Source organism: Drosophila navojoa, chromosome 6, assembly GCF_054131105.1.
Source record: "Drosophila navojoa isolate 15081-1374.11 chromosome 6, UAZ_NAV_1.0, whole genome shotgun sequence".
Classification (NCBI taxonomy): Eukaryota; Metazoa; Arthropoda; class Insecta; order Diptera; family Drosophilidae; genus Drosophila; species Drosophila navojoa.
The window spans coordinates 1,188,753-1,203,608 of NC_142894.1; the positions used below are offsets into that span (position 1 = coordinate 1,188,753).

At 36.1% G+C, this 14,856-nt stretch overlaps 1 protein-coding gene across 3 annotated transcripts in view; it reads left to right on the plus strand.

Moving 5' to 3' along the window:
• Nucleotides 1-14,856, plus strand: part of pan (transcription factor pangolin) — a 58,999-nt gene that overhangs the window by 5,428 nt on the left and 38,715 nt on the right. For all 3 annotated transcript variants that reach the window (XR_016197237.1, XM_089262918.1, XM_089262917.1), the window contains one exon: nt 7,236-7,333. Coding sequence is in view for 2 of the 3 variants with exons in the window: in XM_089262918.1 (XP_089119044.1) it covers nt 7,236-7,333 (98 nt within the window). In the remaining variant the exon portion in view is untranslated. The remainder of the gene's footprint in view (nt 1-7,235; nt 7,334-14,856) is intronic.

Sequence of the window (14,856 nt, forward strand, 5' to 3'; positions counted from 1 at the left end):
ATACACTTGGGTGCATGCCCATTTGTATGCATGTGTAAGTGCGTATACGTATGCACTCATAGGCAATACAAACACGGTCTGTTGTTGTATTTGTGTATCCTTGGAAATTAATGAGTTTTCGTAGAATCGGTCTCCTTCGTGGAGGTGCAGCCGCTGCCGCTGCCAACGTAGCTGCTGCAGTCGAAACTGTTAGTGTCTGCGGATGTCTTGAAGTTCTTGCTTAATTTTTGTTGTTGGCAGACGCTTGTTGTCTCGAGAACGCGTGGATTATTTTGTTACCCATTACTTTTCGTACCTTCTTTGCCTGCTATTTCTGGACTTCGGTCCAGAGGCCGAGGTAGACCTCTGCTTCTGCCGCTGCAACTGCTACGTGCGTTGGCTGATTCTCAGTCCGTGCTTTCGGCCTTCTTCTCCTGCTCAAAATGTTGACATAAGATATACATATATACATACAGTCTGTCAAAAATAAGTTGGCACACTGAAAAAAATGTGTTTTTTTTTTTTTACTTTGAATGTAAATATCTAAGAAGTGTGAGGTTACTATGGAAACTTAATTGCTTAATAACTTTTCTTGTTGATGATGAGCTATGCTCATGAAACCTTTGGATCGTTATTATAACATTAAGTGCGTGTACATATATGCCAAAGCACAAGTCTCTAGTATTTGAAATACGCCTTTTACAAAGGTGGATGGAAAATACATATAAGTCTACATTTTAATTTTGGAAGCTGTAGCTCTAAAGGTTTAGGAGATATAATAAAAAAACTTGCTTTCGATAAGGTTTGTAATCGATAATGAATATCGGGATTAGTTATCGACGTGTTCATACATACAGACAGACAGACAAACGGATAGGACTAAATCGACTCAAGTCGGTGGTTCCTTCAGTCTGTTACATACTTGTTCCCAAAACATACCTTTACTTACCATTCTCAATGAGTTTAGGGTATAAAAAAAGTCAACAAATACAAAGATGACTCATAAATGACAGTGTCAATAATGTTTAGACACACAAGTCCAAACTATGATTAATTAAAATAATTTTATTATTTAGTGTGGCCCCTCTGGGCATTTAAAACATGAAGGCGGTTGCTCCGACTTTTTTCTTCAAATATCAATGAATGTTAAACGCATTCCAATTTAAAAACAAGTAAGAATGCTCTAGTCGAGACTGCTCGACTACGAGAACCCCTGCCCTTCAATAAAATTTGAGAATTTATTTATTGAATAATTTAATTTCTACACGTAAAATAACGTAAACAAGTAAGAATGCTATCGGAATTGTATAAAATGCATCTTAATATACATTTTAAATTTGGAGACTACCTTTACAGATGTGGGAGATATAATTTTATAACCGAGTTTCGAAAAGATCTTTATCGATAAAAATATCGGAATGAGTTATCGTTTTTAGTGACAAACTCCTCAATATGAGTGTGTTAAGTACGCATATTTAAAAAAAACCGTAATTGTGATTCTTAAATACGCATTTATATGGATATAAATACATAAAATGAGTGTGTGTATCAGTGATGATATCCGTTTGTTGCTGATTGTTTTTCCAGTTGACCATTTATGGATGCAACTAAATTTTATTAATCAAAATTGCAACTTGAACTTGCAAATTGAACTTCGTACCGCCTAACAATCAAAGCATGTCGTGTTATCTTTTAGCTGAACAATATTAATATAGATAGACATATACAAGTATTTTATTATGATGAATGAACACGGCTTCGAAAAATCATCAACAGATAGCAATGCAACAATGCAACTCTCATACTTACAGACCAATGCAAACTTAACGATGCAAGGTGTAGTCGATGGTGCAATCATATCGAAACGGCGCTCGATTCAAATCAATACTTGAACCATTTCTTCTTGCACTTCGAAGATTATTTCTCTGCTCGTCTGTACCATAAGCTCGACGATTTCTCGTTTCTAATCTAGCGGATCTCGAGCTATAAGTGTTGTAAGAAGCCCGACTTTGTTATACGTTGAACCCATTGAAAATGGTAAATCAGGGTATAATGGTTTTGTTAAAATGTATGTAACAGGCAGAAGGAGGCGTGGCAGATCCCACAAAGTATATATATTCTTGATAAGGACGACGAGCTGAGTCGATTTAACCCTGTCCGTCTGTCTGTCTGCCTGTGTGTCCGTCTGTCCGTATGTTTGAGCGCGTCGATTTCAGAAGATATAAAAGCTAGATATGCGCGCGCATATCGAGTTTATCACTAAAAATCGATAGCTCATCCAGTTATTTTGTTATCGATCCTTATCGAAAATAAGTTATAAAAATTTTATCTCCTACATCTTTAAAGCTAGTCTCCAAATCTTAAATATATATTAAGACAATCACAATTTCGGTTTTTGTAAATTTTTACCCCTCACCTTTATATCCACCACCTCAACCCATTGAAAATGGGAAATCAGGGTATAATGGTTTTGTTAAAAGTATGTAACAGGCAGAAGGAGGCGTGGCAGACCCCACAAAGTATATATATTCTTGATCAGGGCGACGAGCTGAGTCGATTTAGCCCTGTCCGTCTGTCTGTCCGTCCGTATGTATGAACGCGTCGATTTCAGAAGATATAAGAGCTAGAGACTTCAACTTTTTTTTAAAATGTCCGTATATATCACGCGCATAACGAGTTTATCACTAAAAAACGATAACTCATTCCGATATTTTTTTATCGATAAAAAACCTTATCGAAGATCACTTAAATAATTATATCTCCTACATCTTTCAAGCTAGAGTCTCCAAATTTAAAATTTATATAAAGATATATTTTATACAATTTCGGTTTTTGTTAAAATTTACCCCCCACCCCTAAATCCACCCCCTCACCCTCATCTTTGTAAAAGTCGTATATCAAATACTAGAGACTTGTGATTCGGTATACACATACATTTTAACATTATGATTACGTTCTGAAAGTTTCATTACGATCGTACGTCCAGAAATTAAATTATTCCACAAAAAAGTTCTCATAATATCGCCAACACTGCAGCGCAACCCGAGCTCAATCGCCTGTATATATGTGTGTGTGTGTGTGCGTGTGTTTGTTTGTATGCGTGTGTGTGTGTGTGTGTGTGCGTGTGTATGTGCGAATTATTATTGAAATATCAGTTGCTCGAAGGGTTCAGGGGATCTCGTAGTCGAGCAGTCTCGACTAGAGCTTTCTTACTTGTTTTATATATTAAGATTGTGTGTCGTTATTGGATTATGAACCGAGCAGAAATAAGTATAACAGTGATAAAATGAATTTCGACAGTGCTATGCATGTATTACCGGTATCGTTTGTAATTGTGTTCAATGTGCAAAGAGTAATAAAGTGCCCAAGGATGCTTTTAGGCAAAAATTTCAGGATTTCGGCTACAGCAGCCAGATTTTAAGTTGTGGACAGCCCGAGCTGAACGCAACAACAAAAATGCGTACGGTAAATCTGTAAATGTAGTATAACTTGCAAATTGAAGCGGGCGTGGTATCCAAAACCTGTTGATTACAAAATGTATTCATCTTATGTATATACTTAGTAAATCTGAAGTCTCCACGTCTAATAATATTCCAATGAGGCTCAAAAAACAAAGTCGATTTTTCAATTCTCCTCGATAAATTGAAAACGGGAAATTGGGGTATAATGGTATTGTTGAAGTGTATGTAACAGGCAGAAGGAGGCGTGGCAGACACAAAGTATGTATACTCTTGATCAGCCCTTGCCGTCTGTCCGTATGTATAAACGCGTCGATCTCAGATCTAAGAGATAGAGACTTGATTTTTTTAAATGGCCGTATACATGTCGAGATGTCCTGTTATGTTATTGTCGACTAATAACACTAAAGTTAAAGTCAGATACCAGTATAGCTAATAGTGAATGATTTCTATTTTGTTTAAACTTGTCAATTATTCAATAGAATATGTAGATCATTTGCTGAAAGTTTTACTAAATTCTGTTAATTCAATAGACGTTAAAAAATAATAGAAAACTCAGGTGCATCATCTTTTCCTATACGAGTGTACAAAACTATTCTAGCACATTCTTAGAATCACATTAGCAGTAAGTTTAGTTTTGCTATATGGCGCTGCATCAGTGAGTCTATTTCATTTTTGCCATCGCAATGTCGAAAAGTGAAGTGGCGTTGTGACTAGCGGCGTGACGCTCGAGATCGAGAAGTCTCAGGTTCGAACCCAGAGCGCGCGATTGATGTTTATTTTTATACCCTGAACCCATTGAAAATGGGAAATCAGGGTATAATGTTTTTGTGTAAAAGTATGTAACAGGCAGAAGGAATCATCGCAGACCCCACAAAGTATATATATTCTTGATCAGCACGATGAGCTGAGTCGATATAGCCCTGTCCGTCTGTCCGTATGAACGCCGAGATCTCAGAAGATATAAGAGCTAGAGAGCTGAAATTTTTTGTGCATACTCGTGTATACCATACGCAGTACGAGTTTGCTTTATTTTTTCGATAACTCATCCGATAACTTTTTTATCGAGAATAATCGAAAAATTGATTTTGTTTTTTGAGCCTCATTGGAATACTATTAGACATAGAGACTTCAGATTTACTGTGTATATATATATGATGAATACAAACATTTTGTAATCAACAGATTTTGGATACCACGCCCCCTCTGCCCCCAATTTGCAAAAAACGTATTTCAAGTACTAGAGACTTGTGCTTTAGAATGTACACACATTTTGACCATATGATTACGCTCTGAAAATTTCATTAAGATTGCATGTCTACAAAAAAAGTTATTCATCATATAAATTGCCCACACTGCAGCGCAGCCCAAGCGCAGTCGCTGCTTACTGCGCAGTTAGCAGAGCGCGAGCGCGTGAGGGTGGATGCATGTGTATGTATGCGTGCGTGCATAAAAGAAGTGTAGAATGATAAGAATATCAGCTTGGAGGGTTCAGGGTATCTCCTAGTCGAGCAGTCTCGACTAGAGTCTTCTTACTTGTTTTAATTGTTTTAAAATATGTATATGTTTAATTAAATGAGTTTTATATTTCCTTAAATTTTTAAATACATCGAAATAGAAATTGTAAGCAAACTAAATATGCGTTATTTTTAGATTTGTTCAGAGTAGTATCTAGTCGAAAACTCTCGACTAGAGTTTTGTTTACTTGTTTTTAAATTTTCAGCCTTTTTTCCGCATTTAACTTATATTTTTGCAAACATTTTAAAAATAATTTAGGCGGGAATGCTTGGGATTGATATATATATATACACTGTGCAACTAAAGTCATCGTACTTCTGACCTAGTCGAGACTGCTCGGCAAAGAGATACCCTGAACCCTGCCATCAGATATTCTAATCATTCTGCACTTCTTTTGTACACACATACAAACCCATTGAAATGGGAAATCAGGGTATAATGGTTTTGTTAAAAGTATGTAACAGGCAGAAGGAGGCATGGCAGATACGACAAAGTAAAAATATTCTTCTTCCGTCTTTCCGTATATTTTAACGTATCGTGAATTTTTATACTCATTCACGAAAGTGAAATGAATATATTAGTTTTGTGCAATGTCCGTCTTGCTGTCCGTCCGTCTATCCGTCTGTCAGTTTGTCCGTCTGAACGCAGTCTATTTCGGCGATATTGAATATACTCGTGTATATCTCCGATTTATAAAGTGTTAAAATTTTCCGGATCCGCCTACTAGGGGCATGGAAAATCGGAAAATGCATTTTCCGATATGCCAGAAATCATGTTAGTTGAAGAGCTAGAAAGCTGAAATTGGGTAAGCGGATCTGTCGACCACCCAAGATCACTATGGCGGATATATCTCCGCCCAAAAATTACATATCTACGCCTACTAGGGGCGTGGAAAATCGGACCTGTAGATATAGTGATTTTTCAAATTCTGCTATATTTAAGGTACTATTGATACAAGAGACCTGAAGTTTTGTATATATACGCAGGTTGACCTCCCAAGTCCACCGAGCTATGATGGATCTATCTCTGCCCAAAGGGGGCGTGGCAAATCGCAAAAGTTTATATCTCCTAAAGTATAAGAGCTAGAAGCTTCAAATTTGGATAGTTACCAGTAACCTCCTCTAACGATTCCTCAAATAATATTCTTACGCCTCAGGGGCGTGGCATATCAAAATACCCTGTAATTTTTCTAATATTTTGAGCGTAAGCATTCTAATTTTGCAGCTAGGTTTCCGTTAGCTTGTTCTATAAGCTGACCAAAAATGAAGTGTTTACGCCCAGTGGCAAATCGAGAAAACCTGAACTTTCTACAGTAATAGAGCTAAACTTGGTTAGTGAATTGCTGATGGGGTGTGAATGAGTATTCTGCAGTTGGTAACGCCCGAATGCAACGTTCTTACTTGTTTTTCCTAGGTCCATGCCTTTTTTATTATCGATTAAAAACTTTATCGAAAGCTAGTTATTTAATTTTTATATTTTGTAGGGATAATTCTTATGTTGTTCAAATAGTTCAGTAGTTTAATTTTCAATGAGCGAACCCAGCGGTAATACATATAATTCAGAAAAACTTGTTTTTAACAATAATCTTGAACTTTTTAATTCTATGTAAATGAGTCGTGAACGCAAGAATATTCACATAATTCAGTGGGAAAATACTCAAGACGCTACAACTTTTTGGGCTCAGAGGCGTGTTTCTAAAGATTCGGGAGGAAATAAGATATTTAGGCACTTGGCCAGTCAGATCAATACTGTGATGCTTAACTCAAGTTCAAGCGTTAGGTAAAACAAATATATTATAAAACTTCACAGATACGTCTTGCGGCGGTTAAATAAATGCTGCCATAATTACAAGTTGTTAAAAATATTTTTAAATAACAATCAAATCAAAGCAGAAAGCATAAGCATTTTTGTCCGATTTTTTCGGCTTATTTTTAAGTATCTTCCCACTAAAAACAGTTTTTTTTGCTCAACAAAAGTTGGCAACACTGTTACATACATTTCAACAAAACCATTATACTCTGATTTCCCAGTAAGTAAGTAAGAGCCCTCTAATCAAAAGTGTTCGACTAGGAGATACTCTGAACCATCTAAACTGATATTCTACTCATCCTGCACTTCTTTTATGCACACACGCATGCACGAATAATCACGCGTTCTGCTGACTGCGCAATTAATTATTCAATTATTCTATATTTTATGGGGTATGGGATGATTCCTTATGCCTGTTACAGTCTTTTCACAAAATCATCAAACCAAAAATTTTATATTGTTTTTGTCCAGATAAACTTGAGCCGCATACCCCGACTTTTAATATGGGATATTTGGTGTCTCCGTATTCGTATGCTAATGGTACGCCAGGCGGTCTGCCCGTGACTATGGTAAGTTTTATTTTCATCATATTACATTTCTATGTTTTACAGTTCCCTTCTCCATATGGGAAATACTGTAAACATGTCATATTATTTATACCTTATTATATAAAATTGAAAATGAAATGCATTGAGCATAACAATGTTATCAGAAAACAGCTCTCAGAAAATCTCCGAAAGGAGCTAGGCTTGTAAAATTTTCGGCCTATATTTATAAAGTTTTAAAAACTATTTGTATCCATATATAAATACATAAGCGACAAGATTGGCTTAAATACAGATAGGCAACCACGCATACGGGCCATATATCTCCTTCATTTCATAGACCAAAAAAATTTGAATAAGAAGCGTTGTTTATAAATTGTCCACATATTTTATACGGTTATCTTTAGTTATTCAATTTGCTTTATAAGAAGCATAAAATTATTGTCCAGTGCGAAATTCCGACAGCTTGTAGTGCTTGCATGATTAAAAAACGTAAATGGTAAAGAAGACGTGTAGACGATTAGGTAAATGCTTTCAATTTTGCCATGCATACATCTTCTATAGGTTATTGTGCGTAAATATAGTTCATCTTAATTAATAAAAAAAATCAAGAAATCATTGCGTTCAAGCTGATTTTGTGAAGGAGTCGTGGATGACCATACAGCATATATTGCTGATCTGGTTGGAAAGCTAAGCCTGTCTGTTCGTTCTTATAAACCAGAAATTTAAGCCACAAAAGCTTGAGACTAGAAATTGTAAATGTTTATTCTATTAATTTCTATCGATAATAATCAATAAGTTGGGTTTTTGAAGCCTATTTGAAACTAGAAATAAGATCAACCTAGATCAACCTTACAAAAATTAATTAAGATACGAGGGGCGTGTCAAAAATAACGCTAAATCACAAATGCATAGTGGAATTTAGCCATTTTCTATCACTTTACCGAGATAACTAGTGCCACCTAATCATATGAAGATTCGAAGGAAATGTCTGTAATTGGCTAAGCCGAATGTGGATAAATAAGTTGACTTTTCTCAGATGATTTAAAATTGAATATTTTTTGATCGACTAAGTACATTGAAAATAGGACAGTAGTTTATTTACCTAAAATAAAATTCTGTAAGTACCACATAATTAACAAACTACAAAAAATAAGGACGATTCTCTTTAGTTTGTTAATAGTATATTATATACAAATAAGATGTTACTATGTATTATTAAAATGTAATACTACTTCATTTTATCAACCGGAAAACTTTCTTATAGAAAATGTATAGGGGGTACGCTGACTTAGATGGGACACTATAAGAAAAACTCTTCGCGCTGCCTTAACAAAGGTCGTAAGCTAATAGACCAAAAATTGTTTCGATATTTGGCTTTTTATAAAAAAAAAAAAAATGGCTACCTATTATACCTATTTGGAGAATCTAGTTTCAAAGATGTATATCCGGGAATAGTTATAGATTTTTACCCTTCAACAAAACTTTTTTAGCCTGCTCTCCTATTTTTAATAGTTGGGCTCAAGGCTTTGAAACCATTTGCGAACAAAGTGTCAGCCCGACTGCAATGATTTTCTACATAATCCAGAATGTATTACCATGGAATTCTCAAAGAATTCACAAAATGTGAAAATTTAATAAAACCACGCCTCTTGATAATTATAGACTTTCAAGAACGAAAATAATTTGTATGGTACCGTGGCTTCCTCTTTTAAAAAAGGGGAACCTGGGTTTTAAGGGCGGAACGGCTTATCATCACAATAAAAAAACAATGTTAAGGGATGACAAATAAAACTCTAGCCCCATCTCAATGTATTGTAGCAAAGCGATAATTATCTACATGTCAGGTTAATATAATAGGTTGTTAGGGGAGGTCATACATCCGCTAAGACTTATCCTCCCAATATTTTCTATTGAAAGTTAGCTAGCTAAACGGGCAAGTGTTGCTGTTGCCAATATTTATAATAATATATATATATTATTTTTTTGGGTTGAGGTAGGAAAAAAATGCTTTATGCACCGTCAGTCTGGTCGTTACTCTGACCGGTGTGTCAGACTGCATGTCTGCTTGCCGACTAAAAAATCCTCTTCTAAGGCTCGAATCCACCTTGGAACCAGGAGTTATACCTAATTAACCTTCAAGGTTGTGCCCCATAGTGTGCTCTAAATGAGCGTTGCCCTCTGTGTGTCTGCGTCCAGGTTATACTTCTTCCCCAGAATCTTTTTGGCGAAATTATAGACTTTTTTCCAAGCCCCTATGCTGCTGCATATTCGCTGAACTAATGTCTCTACTTGGACTTCACCGACTGTTTATGCCAGGTCGATTCTTCCGACCATCTTTTGCAGTTGAAGAAAGTGTGTTCTGCATCGTGCAATGCATTTCGGCAGTTTTTCCCATCTTATTTAGGTACTTTCGAAAGTGTTTTCTATTTATCTACTTCTCTAGATCGGGGATTATTCTAGCGGTCCATCTTCCATACCTTTGGCATGCCCATCTCGCCTTCTACGAGACTATGATTTGATGTCGTATGCTCCTGGCCGTCTGTTCTGAGAATTCTCCTCTTTGCCGAAGATTCCATATTTTTTTTTGGCGCTGTTAGGCAAGCAAGTCAACCAGTATGACTGTTGCTATCACAGTCACGGCAGCCCCAGAGACTGCGGTACGCCGATGTTATAATTTGTGATTTATTTAAAAGATATTGACAAAACTAGAGTCAACTAAAAAAGTACAACACATTATAATAATAGTATCACCAACCCGATAGGGGTATTTTATTTGCCAGTCCGGCCAGCTATGCCCCACTTCACAGCCAAATGTGGTCAGTGATACTATTGAACTATGAAAATACAGTGTTGAAATGGAAAACTTAAAATAAGATATTAAAAGAGCTTAAATATAGCCAATATAATTAAAAATATAATAAATTTTAAGAGGAATATAGGATAGGATTGAGAAATCACTACACAACGTTGGCCTGGGGATTGCGAGTGGTTTCCCTAAGGTAAGCTAATAGAAGAGATTTTATTTTAGGAAGAGAGAGCTCTAAGGAAAATACGTGATAATCCATAGTGCACACAGGTAAATGAAGCGGACGATAACGTCTAATTGTTCGGGGCGGAACCGAAAAATCAGGACGGATCAACAAAGAGGACGAATCAAAATCACCGCTAATCAATTTGTGCAGAAAAACAATTCCTACAATTGTTTTGTTATTGATTAACGATGGAAGATCAATGAGCTGAAGCCTACTATGGTAAGACTGTAATCGTACATTACTGTCTCAGCTAAGATCCCTTAAGGCAAAAATAAGAAACTGTTTTTCAACCGGTTCGATACGATCCTGATACAGTTTATGCTGCGGAGACCATACAACTGAGCAATAAGAGTAAGTTTACATTTAAAATTTGAAAGCTCATAAAAAAAAAAAAAAAAAAAAAAAAAAAAAAAAAAAATGGATAGTCTAATGGCGTAGGTTGAATAATTGATTTGCAAAATTGTTGCAAGGCCGATATTAAAATTTTTTTTCAAAAACCTTCAGAATAGCAGATAATTTTGCAATGCCTCTGTAATTAGAAATATTAGAAAGATTCTTTCCGAATTGAAGGGAACACAAGAAGTTTCCAAAGACAAATTAAATAATTTAAACTGAAGAGAAACACTGCACTCTTTAATTACACAACTTGGAATATTATCGGCATCCTTAAGGCTGCTCTTCGTTGCACAATTAACATCGGTTTTCACCTTACATTCGCCTTTAAGGTGTTAGCCTATACTTCACTACCATGTTAGGTATTGCGTTTGTCGCTTCCATAAGGAGTCTTCGTTTTCCTGCCGTCGGGCCGTCAACGTTTGCCATCAGTCTACTCAAAGACCCCGTTGCTATTGCTGTTTTTCGCGTGGCATGCTTCAGCTGTTCCCAGAAGGTGAGTTTACTGTCTAGTCTAACGCCTAGATAGTTCACTGTCCTCTGAGTCCCTATCAGGTTTTCGCTTAGTCGCTTCTCTCGGTTGGGATCTGCTTCCCCGTGAGCAGAAGTAACTCTGTTTTATGGGTGGAAAGTTCCTCCCCTCGTGAGCTAAGCCATATATGCGTGCGGATCATGACTTGGGTAAGTCTGTTTTGGGTCTCTATGGTGCTTCTGGCAGTAATGACGGCTGCGATATCGTCGGCATATCCAATCAGGAAGGTATCTTCAGGCATTTCCAGTCTTGGATTAGGAGTATTCGATCCTGCAAATAGCTCCTGATCATACTCATAAGGTACTCCGGTATATGGAAGCGGTGCTCCAAGGAGCCGAGCATATCGGTCCACCTGACACTATTAAAGGCGTTTTTAACGTCCAGCGTTGCTAGCAAAACAACTAGGCGGTAGTATGCATTTTCTCTTTACGTAGCTCTGGCTGCCTGAACCTCTTCATCAATAGCTCCCATTTTGGATTTTCCAGGTCTGAGCCCGTGTTGCCTGGGGCTACGTTCTCTAGCGGTCTCTACTGCGGCGAGTAGTCTAGGTCTTAAGAACTTTTCTAACAGCTTTCCAGTTGTGTGTACACTATGGGTGATAAACCGAAGGTGAGTTGGGATCCGCTTTGCCTTTGCTAATGAGCACCAGTCTCCGTACTCTCCACGCTTCTGGGAATATCCTCTTTTATACATGCGTTATACATGCTAAGTAGAAAAGTAGGCCGTCCTGATGATCAACACCTTCAGTATCCCCGCACGTATATTATTTGGCCCCGGCGCTTTTTTATTCATATCTTCGCACGTATATTATTTGGCCTTGGCGCTTTTTTATTCATCAGGGAGAGAGCTGCAATATTGAGTTCTTTGTCGGTGAAATTAGGGACCATCAAACTCTACGGGTGCTCCACTATGTGATCCATCGTTTCATCATCCACGTTTGGCTCTGCTCCGTAGTTTCTCATCTTCTTTATGACTATTTGATAGCAAAGGATTTTTGTTTATATCTCTGCAGATTTCTTTCCAGTTGTCATGCTTACTGCGTGTGATAGCAATCGACAGTTATTTTCTCGCTATCTTAGCTGCTAGCGCTTCCGTCACGAATAATAATAATAATAATAATAATAATAATAATAAAAAGAATAATAATAGTTAGAATAATAATAATTATAATAATAATAATAATAATAATTATAATTATAATTATAATTATAATTATAATTATAATAATAATAATAATAATAATAATAATAATAATAATCATAATAATAATAATAATAATAATAATATTATTAATATAATAATAATAATAATATTAATATAATAATAATAATAATACTATCTTTATACATATATGATATATTTGATCATATTGGTTTCATAAATCTATTTAGATAGAAAACGGTTATGAAAGAAAGCAATACAGTTATTAATATATACCAAAATCCATAAAAATAATAATTGAACTTATCTCCGGGTCTAGCACACCACAAGACATTCCATATGTACATTGAGCTGTTTGCAAGACTATACTAGGCGATGAAGCGTTCTGATTAGAAACGGATATATTAGGTTAACACAAGGACAATTGATGTTGGTGTCTATTTAATTTTTGAGCATTATTTGACGTCGTGACGTGACGTCGTACACTGTGAAGAAAACATTTCGGCCAAAAAAGTATGAGGACCAAGGGTACATTTTATTTTGCAATTTTCTTGAAATTGTAGTTTTTCAAATCATTCGAAAAATATAGATCAGTTGAAACTCATGAGGAATATAGGAAATATGAATTTTGCTTTGAAATCTTGGCATTCTTCGCATTATGGAACTTGAGCTATGTAATTGAAGGAAGTGTTTGTTCAGCAGTGTATTTTCGGCGAACGACTAAACAAAGAAAAACATTCTGGTTTGAGAGGTCAGCTTGGACAGCTTGCTTAAAGAAAAAAATCCCCTCTGACGGGGACATTGAGAGACATCTCACGCCTGAATAGGTCTTACGACAAGGGTTCCTTTTATACTCTGAACCCATTGAAAATGAGAAATCAGGGTATAATGGTTTTGTTGAAATATATGCCCAGTGTGTCCTTTCGTCCGTCAATCTGTATGTTTGAACGCGTCGATGTCCGAAGATATGAAAGCTCGAGACTTGAATTATTTTTTTTTTAATGTGTGTATATATAGCGCAGGTATGGAGCGATCTATTAAAACATTAAAACTCTGTTATAAAATCTTACAAACCTTTACAGCTATAGTCTTTTAATTTTAAATATAGACTCATATGCATTTTATTGAATTTCGATTTTTTTATTATCTACCACCCGACCCCTATACTAGAGACTTGGCACATTTTAATAATATTATCAGAAACTAAAAGTTTCATGAAGAGAGTCCATCAACAAGAAAAGTTATTCAACATTAAAATTCCCATAGTGTGCCACACTGCAAACCAATGCGTGCTCATGCGTGCTTTGCCTATGTGTGTCTGTGAGTGTATATTTCTTGTTTGAGCAGAAAAACGCCAAGAATTATTGATATATCAGTTCTTGATAGGTTCAGGGGATCCCGTAGTCGAGCAGTCTCCATTAGAGCTCTCTTGTTTATTTGTTTTCGTTTCGTTTTGTGAGACCTTTAGGCTGCGTAACAATAAATGACAAAGGAGGTTAACTGCAATACTTTGAGCAAACTTCTTAAAGCCATAGAAATTTACCATTTCCGCTTGCAAGCAGGTGTAACAGGTAGTTAACTTAAGGTGTCTACTGCAGCTCTGGACGAATAATCTCTAATGCTCTAATCGCAAGTTCCATGTTAAGAAATATAATTTCTTAATAATAATAATTTTTCTCATGTGTGTATACAAATATGTTCACGTGTGAGCTCGGGACTTGTCGGCTATATTTGGTTGCATTTACCCATTATATTAGTAACACTCAATCGTGGGGGTTTTCCAATTATTGTTCAAGGTTTATAGTGAAATGAAGCTCTCTAACTGCTGCTAAGCATGATCAATAATAAATTAGTTACTATTGATTTCGTAATGTCGAAATAGGATATACAGTTATGGGATAGTAATAATATGGGATCATTACTCTACCAAATGCTTTCTGCTTCATATTTAATAGGTGTATGACATTTCCATAAATTTACATAAGATCCCCCTAAATATCATTTTAAAAGAAGTAAGAAAGCTCTAGTCGAGACTGCTCGACTACGAGATCCCCTGAACCCAACATGCAACTGATATTTCAATAATAATTAGCACACACACGCACTCATACAAAGAAATACACACACACACGCATGCAAACAAACTCACATATACAGGCGATTGCGCTTGGGTTGCGCTGCAGTGTTGGCAATATTTTGAGAACTTATTTGTGGAATAATTTAATTTCTAGACGTACGATCGTAATGAAACTTTCAGAACGTAAACATGATGTTTAAATGTATGTGTATACCGAAGTCTCTAGTATTTGATATACGACTTTTACAAAGATGAGGGTGAGGGGGTGGATATAGGGGTAAATTTTAACAAACACCGAAATTGTATAAAATGCGTCTTAATATATATCTAAAATTTGGACACATGATGT